The 20,895-nt window shown below is 39.0% G+C and overlaps 1 protein-coding gene across 18 annotated transcripts in view; it reads left to right on the forward strand.

Moving 5' to 3' along the window:
• Positions 1-20,895, forward strand: part of TRPM3 (transient receptor potential cation channel subfamily M member 3) — an 829,755-nt gene that overhangs the window by 657,140 nt on the left and 151,720 nt on the right. For all 18 annotated transcript variants that reach the window (XM_068553750.1, XM_068553755.1, XM_068553753.1 and 15 more), the window contains one exon: positions 16,843-16,966. In XM_068553750.1, coding sequence (XP_068409851.1) covers positions 16,843-16,966 — 124 coding nt within the window. The remainder of the gene's footprint in view (positions 1-16,842; positions 16,967-20,895) is intronic.

Here is a 20,895-nt window from a genome sequence, read left to right on the forward strand (position 1 = left end):
CTATAAATTTTTATATTCAGCTGTAAAGCTTTTCAATTTTATAATCCTAGAGGAGTGAATAGAATTTACACACACTTATGTAGTTTAACTTTTGTGAACTTGATATTTTGACTTTAAATTCCCTGTTATCAACTACCTTCCAAGAATATGAATTTGAAGGGGAATCGCTCTGGAAGCAAATTATCATTGGAAATACTGATTAACTTTTGTAGATGAGATTATGTGAGGTAGAAAAAGTCAGACTGTATCTCTCCCAAGGCAAATGGGTTTGGATAGACTAGGAGACTGTATCTCTCCCAATGCAAAGGGGTTTGGATAGACTAGGAGACAATTGCAATTAAATTCTTATTTTTATCTTTTTTCCCCATCTCTGTTCTGTGGACTATACTACCAGAAAGAAATGGTCAAACTTTGTTTTTTTCCTTATTGACATATTGGATTTTCTATTTCTCATCTGTCATAGTTTAGAATGAGTCACAAGTCACTTTCCCTACCTAATTTCATTGCTTTAGAAATATTATGAAATATTATTTCTGAATCACAAATGACTCAACACTGCAGACATAAATAGATTAATGCTGTCTACGTAGCATTAGATTCAATTACCTCAGTTTTTAAATACTAGGATTCCCCTTTTTGCTGTGTTGACTAACCAAGATGACCAGCATTACCCATAGTCAGGAGCACCTTTCCGGCTGTAGGTTTCTGAAGTTGAAGTCGGAGATTGCTTTGCTTGATAATTGTCAACCCAAGTCTCAGATTGCAGAGAAATGTGGTCTAGCCCCTCATTTATCAATTAGTGAGCAATGACTCACAGACGAAAACCGTCAGCATGAAAAAGGCATCTGAATGAATGTGAGTCCTGAGATGATTACCCCCATTCATCCAAATTGTATTATCAATGCTTATGTTTATTTTGACAAGTTTGTCCCAAAAATAATCATCCGGATTTACCATTTTTAGATACCCTAGGCAAGAAGCAGAACTTGCAGTAACAGAAGGCCTTAAAGTTTTAAGTAGTCATAACTTTTGGAAAGTTATTAATGGGGCAAACACCAATAGACTTCACATCCTTATGTGCCAGTGGAATTTGCATCAGGTATTGTGAAGAATAAATGAGCAATGGCTTGCTCTTGAATACGGGAGATAAATATTTTATTTGAAATAAAAGTCTGATTTGCCTGTTTAAAGGGAGCTTAATAGGGTCCCTACATTTTTGGATTAGCTGAAATAAAGGCATAAATGGAACACAAAGTAGAAATGAAGAAGGAAAATTTTGCTGCATGGCTTCAGATTATATAACTCTATCCTACCAGAGATGTGACAAGTTTGTTTCTCTCCAAATACACATCAAAATGACCAAGGACAGGAGAAAGTCACCAGAAAACTAGTCATTTTAGAACCCCAGGTGTAGACTGTATTCCCTAGGGCATATCATTCTGTGCGGTGGCCACTCTTTCCTTCTGCTGCTCAAGAGATTTCCAGCTAAAGCTGAAGGATGCCACAGGCCGATCATTTGTCTCTGTAAGATCTGCTGAAAGAAAGTAATTGATCTCGATGGTTTGTATTCCAGCATGATTTAGACATAATGGGAATGTCAAGTGAAAAGGAAGGAAACCAATAGCAGGCATGCCAACTTCAAGTGTCCATTTTATTTTTTGTTAATTTCATCTTGCCTTGTCTCTTTTCTAGAATTTTCTATAAAAAGCATGTCAAAACTGGATTCTGTTTTGTGACCTCAGAAGGGAAGTAAGAAAAATTGGAAACATCTTGTACAGACACAGAATACTGGTGGCTTTATTTATAAAAAAGTGCTGGTTTTGTAAACTGTTTTCCAAGTTAACATTTAACTGTTAGAGGACGGGCAGGACGTGGCACTGTCGAGGACTTTGGAGATTAAATGGAGACCTCCAACACAGGCATGAATACAGATAACGAGAAGGTCATGTATGCTATGATAAATGTATAAAGTGTTACCAGAGCACAAAGCACTTGAGTGTGGCATTCCTCATGAGAATCTATTCAATGAAAACATTTATGTTAATTATCCCCAAAATGGCAATATTAATAACTCTATTGGTTCCCTTCCCCTTTTCCATCAAAAACTATATCTAAAGTGAGGGTCAGTATGAATGATCAAGGAAAAGCTAACATACAAACCTCTTTTATGCAAGTCAACACAGAAAAAAGAATCAATCTGAATAGGATTGAAGGAAAGCTGGTAAAGGGACAAATTATATGAGACAGTATGGTGTTTTGTGTGGTGGTGTGTGTGTATAGATAGATATTATTAAACTGAATTTATATATGCTCAAATTCAATGTAATGAAGTTAATTGATATATTAATAATAATAATATTTTATAATATTTATAATAAATTCAATAATTTAATACTATAAAATTTAATTTTATATAATTAAGTATATATACTTATATATAAATGATAATAATATGTGTATGTATGTGTGTGTTTAAATTTTAAGTGAAAACTTAAAAGTAGGACTGATAACCTCAGTTTTCAAATCAATCACCAGGTATTTTTTGAATGCTTGTTTTAAGCCTTTCCTGGAGAGGTACAATCTCATTTGAACTAATATAATAGAAAGTAATTTTCAACTAGATGTTAGTTACTGAATTCTAAAAGGCAGAAAGAGGCAGAGGTTGGAGTAGCTGGAGAAAGTTTCATAAAGAGAGTATTATTGCAATTTTTCCCTCCGTGGAATATATAAAGATATAGTTATATGGATACTTAGGTCACTGTATCCAAGTTCCACAAGGCTAGAGTAGCTTCATTTATTTAGGAAGGTGCAAAATAAAATAAATATTTTTTCCTTAGAGTTTGCTATTTGATCCCTCCATGTGTGCCAACATGGGGAGAATGAAGCATTGACTTAAAAAAAAATCTAGATAGTTCATGGAGGAAAGTACCAGTGAAAACTTTTATTTATATAAATTGGCCGATAAGTTCTCTACATTGATTAAATTTACTTTAGAATTGCTCAACTCCAAGTTGGGAAAATGTGGTCTTGAACATAAAGAGCAAACATGAGAAAAACACAGAGCTGGGTAATCCATTACCGTAAAGAAATCCTTTTTAGGGAACCACTGCCCAGAACTTTTAGATAGCCCATCAGTGCAAGTGAAGACTTCAAAGGTACCAGTTGTGTTCCCCTGAGATTTGCTTAGCTAACTCTCGGCCACTTGTTATATAGAAAACTTTCAAAATAAGTATGTGGTTATCACATTTCAGCATGCCTGAGAATCACCTGGAGAGTGAAAGAAAAAGTCCCCTAAGTATCTTGATTCAGTGTAGCTGGGCTGGGGTGCAGGAAACTGTATTTGAAACCAAAACCCCAGATGATTCCAATAAGAGTGGTCCATGGACCACACTTTCAGAAACTTTTTAAAAATTTATTTCATTGAAGTACAGTTGACTAACAATGTTGTGTTAATTTCTGCTGTACAGCAAAGTGATTCGGTTATACATATGTATATACATTCTTTGTCATATTCTTCTCCATTATGGCTTATTACAGGATACTGAATATAGTTCCCTGTGCTATACAGTAGGACTTTGTTGTTTATCCATCCTATATATAATAATTTGCATCTGCTAATCCCAAACTCCCAGTCCATCCCTCCCCCATCCCCCCCCCCTTGGCAACCACAAGTCTGTTCTCTATATATGTGAGGCTGCAGAAGCTCTTTTAAAGTTTATAAAAATTAGATTTCTCTTTATATTTCTCTGGTGTTTCCAAAAACAGCTTCTTCACTTTCTATGCCTCATGTGCATTCTACTCACACAAGTCATTGCATTGTTACCACAAGCACTTTGTACTCTCTGCCAAACTTTGTCTTTGGAACCCAGTTGACTTGAAAAGTGTATTTAGCATGAATCTCCTCATTTCTTTCTTTATCACAGCTGTTCTTGGTTCCAAACATCTGTCAGACTTGAAAATTCTTCCCTTGAAGAGCAAGCTATAGCTCTTCATACAGCATAAAAATACGCATTTAGACAGGACTGGGAGACTTCTCTGTTAGTATTTTTATTTATATGGATTTCTTAAAGCTATTCAGCTCACCTCCCTGCTTCTCTTGAAAATTATTTTCTGAGTAGTTCAAAAGGTATGAACAATTTAAAAAGAGAAAGAAAAGAGGATGAGGAAAGCAATAGTACTTAAAAGTGAAGTAATGCTAGTTGGTTGTGAATGATGGCTCTCAGCTGTTTGAGAAGCCACTGACAGTCACTGGGGCCATTAACTTCAGCATTAGAAGGCATTACCTCACTTTCCTTTAACTTGACGATTGCAATGGATAACCATTTAAGAGTCCCAATTTCCCACTTGCCTCTAGTATTGATTTTCACTTCTTTAAAGCCCCTGGACCCCTTCTCAAATGAAATCTCTGGTAGAAGTGCCATTTATAAAACAGACAAGACACAGGTTTACTCTGTTGAAGCTGGGGTGGAAGGCCTAGACCACTGGTTCTCAATTTTTACCTTGCATCAGAATTACCCAGAAGGCTTCTTAGAGTCCACATGCCACAACTAAAAAAAGATCCAGCATGCTGCAGCGAAGATCCCCCGTGCTGCAACTAAGACCTGGAGCAGCCAAAAAAAAAAAAGATTAAAAAACCATTAGCATTAAAAAAAAACTACCCAGAGGGCTTCTTAAAACGAATTGCCGGATCCATACTTCGAGAACCACTGGCTTAGCCTCCTTCTCTCTGCCTGGTTCTCACCCACTAAAGCAGTTCTGAAGCAGCTCTGGAGCTCATCCTCAAAATTCCAGGGGCTTCTTTGTAGAACCCAGTTGAAGACCATTAATCTACATGTTAAGTCCACGTTCCTTTACTTAAACTCAACACTCTTTGCATTCTGGCCCCAGCCTCTCTCTAGAGCCATCTCAATGAAACTTCCATTTACCTGAAACCCAGCTGAACTGTCCCCCTGCACTGCTCTCCAAGCACAGCATGCTGCCATAGGCCTCTCTGCCTTAGCATGAGATGTCCATGTACATTTCTTTACCCACTTAATTTCTAGGAAATTTTTCTTTCTGAAGTCCAATGCATAGTTTCTCTCTCATGAGAGCTTTAAAACCCACATTTAAAGAGCTTTAAAAATACATTTAAAACTTATCTGGGTGAGGTGCAGATAATAAACTCTCCTGGTATTTAATCCCTCTACCTTAGAGGAAATGAATTCTAAATCAACCTGGCTGACATTAGAACCTGCAGCTGCTAAAAATACAGTGTATTAACATCTCACCCAGTGATCATTAATAATAGATAATGTTTGGAATATTCTTAATGGATTTCCCTCAGATTCCCCATGCAATTCTCAGATGTTGATTATGAGCCACAGGATTTATGAAAACTATTTACAGCAGTAACTACCTGCTTAAAAAAGCTTCTTCATCCAGAGAAACACTAAAGATGCATTAAAGTAGGACTCCAAGGTTAAGTCAAGTTTGTACTTCTGAAAAGTACAAACTAGAAAAGTCTCCATTCAGTTTCAGTAAAGCCTGTCCTTTATTGTCCTAATTGCTGGACAACCATCCTAGAGTTAATATACATGTTCATTGTGTTTTCTGGGTTTATTCAATGTAAATGAAGTGTCCGTCCATGAGCAGTGTCCCCCTAAAGGTCTTAAGTAAGCAATAAAGAATCGGTTCTTCTAACTCCATGGAAACCACAGTTCAGTGTCTTAGAGACAGGCCTAAAATTTGGAGCTCTTTGACCCTATGATCTTATTGGTTTTCACCATTTGACAGTATATTTGAGATTTATTATCTCTGGTAGAGGGATGACAAGTTTTCATCTTGAGTGTCAACGATAATCAACCAGTAGTGGCTTCCTAAGATGATGTGTTGAGAGTGATTCTGAGGCCACATCTGGACTCAGGAAAGATTACTGTGATAGATTAGCAGTGATGCAAAGAAGGAAATTTATAGTCAAAATACCATGGATGTCTATTCTTATTCTTGAATAAAAACAAAATCTTTTAGCTAGCCTGTGTATATCACTACCAGGCAACCATCAAGCAGCACATTGAATTATGAAACCAGGGGAAAAATAAGAACCTTATCTGCCTAAAAGATACTTAGGAACTACTCAGTTTTTTTATCAACACTGTGAAGCACATCAGTCTTTAAATTATCTGATGATATGAGCCTTTTCACACAAGCATAATGCATAGGATATGAGGGACAAGAGGCTCTTTATTGTGGGGTGGTGCTGTTTGGAGCTGGACTGAGGGACAAAGTGCAATTGCTAATGGATAATGTATTAGGAAAAAGAATAACTTTTTCAAAAACTTAGGAACTAATTCATCACAGAATACATACAAAAATAGAGAAAAGTATATTTGCCCCAGCATCTCACAGAGTAGGATATAGGGTTAGAAGGAATACTTTGACAAATTACTTTGAAAGAGAAGTGATATTTACCACTCCTTTTCCTCCACACCCCTGACCCTCCCCCCAATAGCATACTTGAGGAATTGAAATTACTGTTTTTTAAAGCTTCTACATGCAAGAGCCCGATCTAGACACTTTGTTTCATAAATGCTGTGAGGTAACTATGATAATTATCTCAATTTTATAAATGAGGAAATTGAGTAGAGAAAGGTTAGGAAAGTTCAGTATCGCACAGCTAGAGAGTGGTCTGCCTAGGAAGATTAGGGCTGGAACCTCTGCTCTTAGCAGCTGCACCATGTTGCCTCCTAGGAGAATGGGCCCCAGGAACTGCAGGAGGTTTACTTGCCCCAGAGCTGAGTTACTCCGAACAGAGGAAGCTGCACCCAGCTTCCATCTTCTCCTTCTTGTTTCACATGCTGGTTAACTTCTCCTTTGAATTAAATGTTGGACCAATGTTTAAAGCATGTCAGTTGAAGAGGTGCCAGTGTTTTTGCCTGCCCAAGGAGCCTACACATCTCAGTCCAGCTCTGATTCTGTCTCTCATACAGGGCCTAAAACAATAAAAGTTTGATTATTCCTCTTGCCTGGCTATGTGCAATATTCACTGATGGGATTTCACTTGGCATGAAATCAGAGGATGTGTTTTCCTTACAATTTTGGCAGCAGAGAAGCTACCTGACCATGTGGCAGTCCCCATATCCTCTGGCAACAATTCAGTTTCTACTCTTGGGCACATTCATAACCAAAGGCAAAGAGAAGAGGAGGAATTGGAGAGATGCAGCCAACACTGTTCAGGATTTTTCACCTTAAGTCCCGCTAGTCCCTGACTAAGGTGGAGGATTTGGCACCTCTGCCTCAAGAGCAGCGCTATCCACTAGAACTTTCTGTGGTGACGGATATGTTCTGTATCTCTGCCGTCCAATCAGACAGGCACTGAGCTCTTGAATTGTGGCTAGAGTGACTAAGGAATTGAATTTTAAATTTTATTTAATTGTAATAAATTTAAATTTGAATTGCCACATGTGGCTGATAGCTCGCACAGCTCTGGCATTTCTGTAATTGGATTCTACCACACTAGGAACCCTTGAATGTCTGATAGATTTCCAATGTTATTAGAAATTGTTCCCTTCATTTTTAAATTACATTCTTTCATCCAACCAACATTATGTACTCAGTCATTCAATAATTTTGGACACCTACCATGTTCCAGGCACTATTCTAGGTGCGGGCAAAAACACACCTGTGAGCCAAATAGACAAACATTTCTTTTGTGGAGCTTACATTTTAAATTTTAGCAGGGTTAGATAGATAATAAGTAATATACATAATAAATAAGCCTGTAGAACATTTTAGAAGGTGATATACTATGGGGAAAAGGAGAAGGGTGAGGGGAATCAAGATAAGGAGGTAGAGGAAAAGCCTCTGTCTACAGCACATCCATGAACACTGAGAGAAGGAGTACATAAGTAATATAACATGTAGTCCATGCATCCAAGGGGTCAGAGTTAGTGAGGATTTTCTTAGATTAATCTGTCTTTCTTTATGAAATGCCAAATACAAGATGCACAGCACAAAGCTTGTCTTATAATAGGTGTTAACTGCCTCTCTTAGCACCACCCTCAACCCTACCTCACCACCTACCTTCTGTTTCCTTTTGTATGTGTATCTAAGCCTTCTGTTTTACTATATCTGGCTCAGGATTGTAGAGTGGGTTTTAAAAAGTAGATAGATATTAGGTAGGTAGGTAGATAGATAGATAATAGGTAGGTAGGAAGGTAAGTAGAAAGAAAGAAATGTAAGACACATCACTCTATGGTTAGTGGTAGGTGAAATTTGCCAGAGAGCAGACTGTACCATCAAGGTATGTGCATCTTGCCCAATTATAAGCAGCTTCTCTAAGATCCTTCCAACTACCTCACACTGCTAGATGGAAACCCTCAGGAAAAGCCCAAGTGAACAACTTTTCTAGGCCAGACGTTCAAACAAGATCAGAGGTACTATTTCTAACATGTCTTAGCTAATAAAGGCCATTTGTACCTGGAGTTGATCCTCAGTAAAACTTGGGCAAAGTAGTTTGGTCACTTTTCTACATTCCATTCACATCTTCCCCAACTTTCTATCCAACTAGTGCTTCCTGAAAAACATCAACATCAGTCAATTATAGCTAAGTAGTTTAACATGAAATATCACGTTAGGGCTTCTAATTGTTGAGCAAAATAGTTGTTTGCCTTTTAATTAATTAAAAGGAACTTGGGGCATCTGCTAAGTTAAGGGAGTAACTCTGAGAAAGTAGTGGATCCTTGAAATCACATTACTCAGTCTTCTCACATATAAGATATATAACATCCTGTCTCAGGGATAAAACAGAAGAAATCTCTTGTATCCAATTGCTTAAACAAATCACTAACTTTACTACACTGAGCTGAGCCTATATATTTAGGTTAGTATAATTCATTGTCAAAGATTATTCCTTCTTATTCTCTTCTTCTCTTAAGCCCAGCTCTGATGCTTTCAGCTATGTAATCTTTAGCAAGTCAGTTTGCCTGTTCAGGCTTCAGATTCTTCATCTGTAAAGTGGTTGTTCTGAAGTTGTATCATTCCTTTATCCTGAACTTCAAATTCCTCAATAGAATTTTCGGATTAGCACTTTTCCTAGAACACACAGACTCTAGAAATATCAAAATATAAGCTTCAGGAGGAGGTCATAGTCAAGTAACAGTTCTGATACTAACAGCAGTTTGACTTCAGGATGACATAAAATTATCTAGAGTAGTGGTTTTAGGGTATCTTAGGATCACTTGTTTGTTTTTACATGACATTGATGAACATAATACAAGAGCTAATGAACTCTCTTCATTGATACCCTTCTAAGTGGTTTTGAATTATAGCCTCAGGCTTCCCTGGTAGCGCAGTGGTTGGGAATCTGCCTGCCAGTGCAGGGGACACGGGTTCGAGCCCTGGTCCAGGAAGATCCCACATGCCACGGAGCAACTAAGCCTGTGCGCCACAGCCACTGAGCCTGTGCTCTAGAGCCCACGTGCCACAACTACTGAGCCCACGTGCTACAACTACTGAAGCCTGCGTGCCTAGAGCCCGTGCTCCACGAGAGAAGCCACCACAATGAGAAGCCCACACACCGCAATGAAGAGTAGCCCCTGCTTGCCACACCTAGGGAAAGCCCGCGCGTAGCAACGAAGACCCAACGCAGCCAAAAAAATAAATAAATAAAATAAATTAATTAAAAAAAAATTATAGCCTTTCCTATCCCATTCACAGACCTGCTCCATCCAAATTTTATAGAAATACTGCAGTTTTTCCCTCCTGCATAGAATTGGTCTCCTCCAGCTAATTTGCATATTCAGTACCTTGCTTCAGCCCTGAGCTGGGCACAACATTGGGATTCCCTGCAGGTGCGAAAGCCCCTGGGGTATTTAATAATAAGAAAAAACTGCTTATTATTGAACACCTACTACGTACCAAGAACAGTGCTAGGTGCTTTCTATACTTTATCTTTTTCCAAATACATCAACCTACAAAGACATATTCTACCCCCTTTCAACAGATAAGGAGATGGAGGCTTAAAGAGATTGAATAACCTGCCTCAGGTCCCTCAACTAGTAAATGAAAGAACTGGATTCCAACCAAAGGCACCATATCATAGTGCTTTAATTATAACATTCCATCTTCTATAGAAGATTGCAAAACTGACCTCACCCCTTCTATGTATGACATGGAATTAGTTGAAAAAATGTAGATGTATGTTGAGTTGATCTTTTTAATTTTAGTTTATTTTATTGTAGTATAGTTGCTTTACAATTTGTTTAAATTTCTACTGTACAGCAAAGTGATTTAGTTACATATATAATTCTTTTTCATATTCTTTTCCATTATAGTTTATCACAGTGAGTTGATTTTTATGTGATATAATTACTTCCATAAAAAAACAACAAGATCTATGTTAAGGAATTATCTTGATATCACTGAAATCCTTAAAGTCTTTAAACAGTTATTGAGCACTTTTATGGGCAAGACATTGCCCTCAGCATTATGGGGGAGACACAGTGAATATGCATCTCCTCCTGACGAGCTACAAAGCAATTCAAAAGGGGAAAACAGTCTCCAGAAGTAGAACCAAATATAGATTATTTAGTTTGGTGGCCAATTCATTTCTAAATACCCTTTGAGTTTAAAGAAAAACTAGAATATTTCTTAGAGATGGATCTGATTGAATAAAAAACGATCAAGAAAATCAGATTGTTGGGGGATGAGGGGCAAAACCCTATGCCACTTCTCTCATTCTCCCAAAAAGGTTTGAAGTCCATCCCAGCATGAGGAGCAAAGGGGAATGGGGAAGACCACCTGGATAGCTGCCACAAAGTAGCTAATGAGTAGGCAGCTACACATTCACTCAGTCAATCCACAGATATGCTTCTAGAACCAACAATGAACTATGTACTCTTCTAGAGCTTAGGTACAGGAAGTGTTAAGATGCATTCACTCCTTCAAGGAGTTCATAATCTACTGGAGGGAGACATACATGTAAATAAATAATTCCCATACAATATAATAGTAGTAATTAATATGTATCCAGTGCTATGGGAACATCAAGAGAGTGGTAATCAGAGACTTCCACACAGGAGGTGGACTTGGAGCTGAATTATGAATGATGAGCCTGAGTGACGGGATCAGATGTAGAGAGTATTTCGAGCAGCAGGTACAGCAAGTTCAAGGGCATAGAAGCATGCAAGAGTCGGGTGTGTTTGGGTGATAATAGCATTTTATAGAATATGTGTGAGAGAGTTGCAGGGGATGAGCCTAGCTGGGAGAGAGACCATGATAAGCCTTAAATGCCATATGCAAGTTGAGATGTTATCTTGCCCGTGATGGGAAGCTATTGCAGGGTTTTAAGAAGGATATGATAGAATCTTATTTGCCTTGTAAGAGAACCATTCAACCAACACTGTGGGGAATATAGTAGAGGACATAGAGAAGAAACCAATTAGTGATCTGTTGGTACCATTTGCATGAGTCACCTCTGCCTGATTTCTTGGCCCACAAAATTATCAACACAATAAATAAATACTGTTTTACATTGCTAAGGTTGGGGTGTGTTACCTATTAATAAATGACCAGAATATGTTGACACACAATCCTGTGAGTTCCTTGAGGCTAGGACTGAATGGTATTCATCTTTCTACCTCTAGCATAGTGCCTGGCACATAGTAAACACAATATTGTTTGTTGAATGAATTAGTGAATGAATGTTTAGGTGCTGCCTGCATGGGATGTTTGCAAGGCTCCATTATAATTAAACCTCCAAATCTAAGTATCTCTGTCTCAAATGTAAGAAAGAATGGTGATCTCTGACCTCTCTGAAGTCAGAAAGTTATTTCTCCGACTGCATACCTGGCGAGCCCAGTGGTATAAGGATTGGAGTTTCCTTATACCGCTGGGCTCTCCAGGTATGCAGAGCACTGTTGATCCCAGGGGAGAGCTCTGCATTACACACAGAGGCCCTGGCCACTGGTTGTGCTACTTGACAAGAAGGGCTGGTCAGTGATGCTTTCCTGAGGAGCATTGTAGGACTGAGCTCTAATAATAGCAAATGTTTACATAGGACTTGCTGTGTGTCAGGCACTTTTCTAAGCATTTTGCAAAGATTAATCCATTTAACATTCACAAGTCTATAAGTACTATTATAATTCCTATTTTACATATACAAAAAATATGACTTGGAAATACTAAGTAATTTGCACAAGATCACACAGCTAGAAGTGACAGTTGAACTCCAGACATCCAGGCCCTGGTGACCATGATGCTTTTATTCATGATGCTCTCCTGCCTCTCTGGGAAGAATCATGCTGTTACTTGTGACCTCAGCCATTTGGGAAGAACTGATAACTTTTACTAAGGAAGAAAGAGAAGGAGAAATGGAAGAGAAGAAAAGAAAAATACCAGTCTCTGTGACCTTAGACAAGACATGTAAACTTTCTGTGCCCTAATGTTGTATTTAGTAATTTGCTTTGGTTTCAAGCAAATGATAAAATTTCTTTTTTTTAGACCATTAGAGATTCCATGGGAAATGATGTTTTGTAAGTACCAAACAGTGGTATTATTAACAGTCATTTTTATTTATACAAGTAAAATTTCCTCCCATTGTATCTGAATAGGTTAATAGAGAGTGTCTGTGGGGGCATAAGAAGGGCCCCTCTCCTCAAAAGCCATTAGCCTAAGCCTAGCTGTTTGAGTCCCATTGAATTCTGAACGCGTTTTCCAATTTTTAAATCTAGGAACAAAACTCTGATATTGCAGGTAAATTCATTTTGAGAAAAATATGTACATCTGGGTTGAATTGCCAGCATTTGAACAGAATATTAGTAGCAAACTGTGGGAAGTTTTGTTGGTTACTCTGAGCACTGGATGAAACTGACCTATTTCAGATAACTCTGTGACTCATCTGAAAAGCTTCAGATCACAAGTACAGCATTTAAATGGAGACACAAATGCTGTAGTGTAGAGATTTTCCTCACTTCAGTGACTACACTTCCTAATCAGAAAACCTTCTAATTTGAGGTGTACCAAAAATAGCATTGGTACATATGGAACCACAAATTAACAGTTTCCATAAATAGGCACCCCTTTGTCAAAGACCCAATTCTAAAACTAAAATTTTACATAATACTATGACCATGTTTTGGTGTCAAGAAATTTTTAGTCACTATTCTAGTGCCATAAAAAGAAATCTAAAATGAGCTTATTTCTATTTTTTGCTCATGATTAAATATAACAGTCAAGATTTTTAAATCATTCCAGTGTTGTGCAGAAAAAAATATGTGAAGAGCTAGGAAAGTAATAATTTCAAGAAAGTAGGCCTCCCAGTATCGTAAGGAGTATAGTCACAAAATAAGAAAGGTGCGGTGGAGAAGACAGAGTAAGAATTTGTGCCAAATGGAAATCATCTAGGTCAGCATAGAAAATACTTGTGGAAAATTAGAAGCAAATGTAATCTTCAGTGTACTAAATGCACTTTGTCGTTGTCCTCATTTACCAGTTTCCCCTTATCTTCTCCAAACGTGTCTGATTTCCTTCAGATATTTTCCATGTAACTAAAACGAAAAGCAATTTCCTACAACACATACATGCAAATGTCTACCTCCAGTGCAGATGAGTAGGAAACTGAAAGGCATATTTATAGATTACAATCAGGAAAAGCAACACCATGGAAGGAAGGCTGAATTCAATAGACCCAACTGAAGCACTAAGATGATCAAGCTTTGTGACTTTGCACACATCATTTCACCTCTTTGGGCCACAGTCTCCTCTTCTGCAAAATGGAATGCATACCTGCTTTTCTCACAGACTGTTATGAAGAGCAAATGAGATTATCTCTGTGAAGCCCATTGTGTGTCATAAACACTGCTGCACTATGAACACATCAAACCATTATACAGTATCTTTTTAAAAACAATATTATTAAACTCTCTGCAAAGAGTATGGGACCTAAAACCTGTCATTTCTCTGTCAAAAGGGGGGATTTGTAAGTGTTTGTGAGCTGTGAAAGGCAAAGAAGCATCAAAAATGAAATTTTCCTCTTGATGCAATCAGAAGGACAGAAAAAGAAGTAAACCAGGAATAACAGTTATTTAATGTTTAATGAGTATAACCTAATGCTTTGAAAGGACCAAATCACCTTTGTTCAACCTAAATTCATCTCAGCTCCAAAAGAGACAGTTTTCCTACACTCTGGAAAACACCAACCTAGAGAATTCTTGTACTTCTAGAAGTAGAGTCCATGGTTTTTGTTGCTAAATGATTTAACCAAGGCCACAATTTCAGTCAGTTGCATAATTGGACTAAAAAGTATAAGATGCTTAGTGTCTTTCAGCTCTCCTAGCCACTGAAGCCCACAATCAGCTAAGTTGTACATCATTTCTGAATTTTTACAAAGTGACAGACTGGGTACAAGTGACAGACAGATCCCTCAAACAGTTAATGACCTCAGGGAACTGGGATTTCATTACAGATGGTTGGCAATAGAAAACAAATTTTGAGTTGTCAAAATTAAACACCTGCAGATGAATGATTGGATCTATCAAGTGGCTAATCAGGAGAGTCTTTTCTGTTGTTAATCATGTACAACCTTTATGTACACTTGATATTGCAAAAACCTCTAGACTGTCAAGTAGACACATGCCCAGGTATGAGTGCTCATGTCTTGACTCTTACAGAAAATTAATTGGCAACACAAATGTAATCATGTTACTCTCCAACTTAAATCCTTCAATGGTTCTCCTTGCCTGGGGGATAAAATCCAAAATCTCTAACACAGTCTTGAAAATTTCCCATGATCTTGCCCTTGCTTACCCCTTCTGCAGCCTCATCTTGTTCCATTCTTTCTTTTGCTCTCTGTGCTCTAGCCGTACTGGCCTTCTTTATTTTCTCCAAACTAGGCCTAGTCATGCTGTTTTGTTTGCCAAATATGCTCTTACCGAGGCCCCAGCCCCATCCCCATCCCACCCGCTTCAAGTGCTAATGCTCCTCCATTCTTCAAGTCTCAGATAAAAGAGCACTTCCTCAAAGAAGTCTGCCCTGAACCCCTTAGATTAGATTGTATTCAACTGTCACAAGCTTCTCTACTTCTTGACCACTGTAAATTATAGTTGAATTGCTGGATCGTGTCTTTCTATTCCACTGGTGTGTAAGCCCATCGAAGGCTGTGAGTGTGTATATCTCATCTATCCCTGTAGCCCTGGCATGCACCACAGTGTCTGGCACTAAATAGACATCACTAAGCAATTGCTGAATGAATGAATGAATGGATGGTTTCAGAGTGGTTCACAACTAAGAGTACAGAGTCCTCCAGAATAATTCAGTAATCTTGAGAGGATTTGGTGTCATTTTTCAACTTTATCTGGATCATTCTCTTTTTCTGAATGTATATGTTCATGATATAAATCTTCCTGGAGGGCCAGAAGGGTAACCCAATCCTCCATCAAGGTGAGTGACATTCCAGGATCCTTGGTATAATTCTATCATGGGGAGTGCACCTGCCTCAAAGTAGGGCCACCATAATATGCAGCCTCGTGGGTCTAGGTGAATCTTCACACAGTCCTGGGGCACAGCAGGTCAGTGATATGAAGACATTCTCAAGCCTCTCATCTTGCTTTCTTTTAAGAAACAAAATTTGTCCTGCTTTCACGTAAAGGAAATTTTATAATTTCCTGCTCAAGTAGCCACAGTGATGAAGAGAGGCAGTGGTGTATTGCGAGGTGTAATACGAGGCAGCATGGTGTAGTGGAAAGGGCACTGGACAAGGAATCAGAAGAACTAGGTTCTGGTTTTGACTGTGCCACTTGTTTTCTGAGTGACCTTAAGCATCTGGCTCTTTCTGGCTAAAATATCCTTCCCTTTTGAATTGGACAGATCTCTTGTCTATCAAGTTTCTGTAGGCACCAAATGAGATAATAATTATAGTATACTACTTTATCTAGGAGTTGTTGGTACTTCATATGTGAAGGCAATTTGTAGACTGTAAAATACTAGGCAAATTATGATAATTTTGTCATTAGTCCTTAAGAGCAGTTTTATCTTCCTGATTTTGAATAGTATCTATTAATACAAAGTGAATTTTCATTCCTGCTATTTGATGGCTGATAGAGATAGACCAGTTCTCACCAGGCTAGTGATAAAGGAGTTAAAATTAATTGTGATTCGTCCATATGCAAGAGATAATTGAGCTTTAACTTGATATGATGCACCTTCCTTGTTTTAATTCACTCCTCTATAATACGAAAACTATCTTTAAATAAAGTAGTCAATATAATACCTCTTTATGGGTCAGACTCTTGTTGGCAAACAACACAGCAAAAGTTCAGCATAAATAGTGAGGACCTGAATTGTGGGCCAGATCAGCTACTACCTTCATGGAATGATTTTAGAGGAAACATAAGTCCTATTTCTCCTCATTGATACTCAGCAATCCCTTACTGAGACAAAATTTTTCTTTCCACAGTTAGACATGAAGCTGAAATTTAAATCTCCTTCAAATTAGTAATATATTAATAGTAAATTTTTACCAAGATACAAAGGATTAATTGAAGGTATTTTTTTGATAACAGCACTTGAGCAAGAGGGCATTAGACATATGCCATATAAAAGAAAAAAGAGAGAGCCAAAAAAGAACTAAATCCATCTTCTTCCTTTACTCATTTAGGTACTGAGATGTTGAAATGGATTTATTTTTAAATGTACTTTTAAAAAAAAAAATTATCACAATCCAAATAACTGCTATGGAAAAAAAATATGGGACGAAATAACTCCTATCTAAAGTAAATCCTCATAACGCTTTCTCATGTTCTATGTTTGTCAGAAATATGTACTAAATAGGAGCTGAGTTAACCCGCTTTCAACATTTTTTCACTGCAGACTTATAAACGAATCTTTGAGGGACCAGCTGTTGGTGACCATCCAGAAGACTTTCACATACACTCGGACCCAGGCTCAGCACCTGTTCATCATCCTCATGGAGTGCATGAAGAAGAAGGAATTGGTAGGTAACAGTGTGTCCGCGGGTGGCAGAGACCTCCCCACGTTCCCTCTGTGTGTTTAACCATTTTCTTGAATCACACACCCGCTGTTTCTCCTTTCTGGCCAAGCTCACAACCATCCTCAGCCTCCACTGGCCCCTGTAGCTTCCTCCCTTCAGTAGCTAAGAAACTTTTCTGCCTGGATCTAATGAAGTGTGGGCAGCAGGGTTCTAGCATCATTTGCTATTGAAGCTCACCTGAATGCTCCGATTGCCTCAACCCAATGAGGTGAAGAGAACACGGGTTTCGTCTTGGAAAATGCTTCAGTTGATACTCTCTTAGGTTTGGAGTTTCACTTGACTTGTGAGTCGTGAATCACTGATGTGCTTAGTATCAATGATCTTAGTGACACAGGGTCCAGGCTAATCTGTTCATCTGTACAGGTGGAAAATGGAGAAACGTAGCCAAGGAAGGGTGGGAATTTCTGTAATTTCCGAAGTGTCCTTCAATAACTACTGAAACATTTCTTACATCTGGGGAAAATGTCTTAGAAGTGTGTCAGCACAGAGACCTTCTGTTAGGGTGCACAGAAATAACCTGAGCTAACATTGAAGGAGTAGGCAGAGTGCCAGATCTTTCCATATATTAGCTCACGTGATCTTGGCAACTGTCCCAATGTGAGAGGTACAGTAATTATCCTCACCTTACAGAAACCCAAAGTCACCTGATGAGTAAATCAGGAACTAGACTAAAAAGCATTGGTACTTCATCTCTGTGAGAAGTATTTTTATTCAGAAATTGTCTCATTGAAGCAAATGTAGTGAATCGTCCACTCTGGGTCGATTTGAGGTGGGTCCCAGTGAGAGGAGACTATTCTCAAAGGCCACGTGAGCCCACCTGCTGATGCGGAGGCAAAGGAGCAGTTCAGACCTGAGCAGCAGCCTCACTCAGGCTTTGACGATCTCAAAGTCTGCGTAGGCATCCTGGAATGATTATCTCCGGAGACATAGGGCGGCACTGCTCCTCCAGAGGGGCACCAGGGCCAGACCCTAAAAGGCTCAACCACAGGGAGGTAGGTGGTGAGGAGAAGAACTCAAGAGAGCTGCCTGCAGCCTGCTCCCCACTAGACTATAGCTCCCTGGGCCCGGGCTGGAACTGTCTTGCTCATGATGGTGTCCCTATGTATGTGACAGTGGCTGGCACGCACAGGTGCTCACTGAGGCTGCCAGGAGGGAGGGAAGGAGGCAATTTCTGAGTTTAAGGAACTAAATATTTAGAAAAAAAAAGATTTGATTCAAATAAACAAGATCCAACTCCAGAAAGCATCACACAGCCTTTGTGAAAAGCCTTTCAGCTGCTTCTAGGTTTGGGATGAGAGAGAGGAGTGAGGTGAGGAGAATGGGACAACACCTCTAATCCTTGAGTATCCAACCTAAGTAGTCTGGCCGCCCTGCAGAGGGAAGCCCACGTGCAGACTGGGTTCACAGTCATGACTGCTGGTGTCCCAGCAGAGCCTCTGTCAATCCTGAAAGTGCCACTGGCGTCCTCCCATCTCGGAGGCAGTTAGCTCACAGCATTTCAGCCCATGTGCTTCCTGCACTCCGAAGGAGGGCATGAAACTGAGTTTCTGCATGCTTGCAGCAGGGATTTTCTCCTAACTGAGGATTAATGATTTTCCAACGCTAAGGCCAATGACTGTGAAAGTTTACCAGAACTATGCATTTCAGCAGTCCTGCAAGTTTCCTAGAAAGGCAGTCAGGCTCAAAATTCTAGGAACCAGTTAGAAGTCATAAAATCAAATGAGGTTGAATGTACTTTTCTGGGTATGTTATAGGGCTGTTCCCTGGGATTCTTTCTGTCTGATAATTATCTTGTTGCTTAATCATGGCCCCTGCTGTAAGGTCAGCTGCATTTTCACGCGAGATATTTATTCTAAGAAACGTAAGGTATCCCTAGATCTAGGCTAAGGACATGTGATCTTAACAAGCAGTAAATTGTCCTGATTTCCATCCACATCTGGACAGAAATTAGGATTTTTTAAATCATAAATGTAATTAAAATAATTTCCATTTTTGAAGGACTATGTGTGTGGACAGTACTAGATGCTTTAGAAAGGAGGTGGAAGGAGGTAGGCATTATTCTTCTCCTTTTGAAAGAAACAGGGGAGGGAACTGAGGAGCCACACCAGGTCTGTCCTGCTGCAGAGCCCAGGTATCTTTTCCATGCCGCCTGGCTTAGCACACACAACAGCATTGCACAGGGAGCCCCTCTTCACTTTTACATCCTTCAAGTTGCTTTTTTTTTTTTTCTTTTCTCAATTAGGTAGTCTAGAGTTTTTATTCCCCCATTGGAGATTTAATCCATCAAGTATTAGGTACAGAGTTTCTTTGCAACTTTTTTTTAAATTGAAGTACAGTTGATTTCCAGTGTTTCAGGTGTACAGCAAAATGATTCAGTTTTATATATATATAAAGAATTTTCAGATTCTTTTCCATTATAGGTTATTACAAGATATTGAATATAGTTCCCTGTGCTATACAGTAGGTCCTTGTTGGTTATCTATTTTATATATAGTAGTGTATATCTGTTAGTCCCAAATCGCTAATTTATCCCTCCTCCCCTTTACTCTTTGGTAACCATAAGTTTGTTTTCTATGTCTGTGAGTCTATGTTGTTTTTAAATAAGTTCCTTTATATCATTTTTTTAGATTCCACATATAAGTGATAGCATATGGTATTGGTCTTCCTCTGTCTGACCTACTTCACTTAGTATGTTATTCTCTAGGTCCATCCATGTTGCTGCAAATGGCATTATTTCTTTCTTTTTTTATGGCTGAGCAATATTCCATTGTGTATGTGTGTGTGTGTGTGTGTATATATATATATATATATACCACATCTTCTTTATCCATTCATCTGTCGATGGACATTTAGGTTGCTTCCATGTCTTGGCTATTATAAATAATGCTGCTATGAACATTGGGGCGCATGTGTCTTTTTTAATTAGTGTTTTTGTCTTTTCTGGGTATATATGCCCAGGAGTGGGATTGGTAGATCATGTGGTAACTCTATTTTTAGTTTTTTAAGGAAACTCCATACTGTTCTCCATAGTGGCTGCAACAGTTTACATTTCCACCAATAGTGAAGGAAGGTTCCTCTTCAAGTTTCTTTTGATTTCCTTTACAAATGAAGTGGGATGTCATATCCTGAGGTCAACCTAACCATTCATTGCCAAGTTCAACTTAGGGATTTGGTTCTAGAGCTGATCGTACATCTTTCTCATCCCAGCATCCTATTAACTATGTCATAAAAATCTGCACTATAGATGCTTGTGAAACCCAGGCCTCTGGGCTGTGTGGCCTTATGGAAAATACGCATTGATGGGCCCTTTGTGTGAGTACTTTCTACTAACTTCATATTGTTCTTGAAGAAATTCACTTCTCCTCTGCTTACTTCCCAACTTGGGTCAAAACACCTGAAATCCTGTCATCTTCTGAGAAGATATATCCCCCTAGACACCAAGCCATGAGCTAAATTCCATCATTGTTATTCAGGAAAAAAATAAAAATAAAGCAATAAAAACTGTCCACAGCCAGTATAGTAATTTGGGGGCAAATGTAAGGGATCAGTGGCCCTCCACCTCCTTCCTCTCAAGAGGGATCTGGTCATAAAGCACATCAGGACAGGAAAAGTGGCATAGCATACTCTGAGGCTGATTGCGTGTGTAGAAACCATAGAGCCTTTTAGTTCCAGAGGACAGTGCCACCTCCTGCCTCTTGGAGCTCCTGCCTGCCCTCTGAGCTCCTGCAGAAGCCTCCCCCCATCACCACTTCCAACCCACCAGTCCCAGGCTGGGCAGTACCTGTGCTCCTGACACTCTGTAGTGATGGGGTACTGGTCAGACTCAGCAATGTAAGCCCCATGGTACGTGTGGCCCTAAACAAGTCATGGTG

The sequence above is a fragment of the Eschrichtius robustus genome, chromosome 10 (assembly GCF_028021215.1).
Source record: "Eschrichtius robustus isolate mEscRob2 chromosome 10, mEscRob2.pri, whole genome shotgun sequence".
NCBI classification, from domain to species: domain Eukaryota; kingdom Metazoa; phylum Chordata; class Mammalia; order Artiodactyla; family Eschrichtiidae; genus Eschrichtius; species Eschrichtius robustus.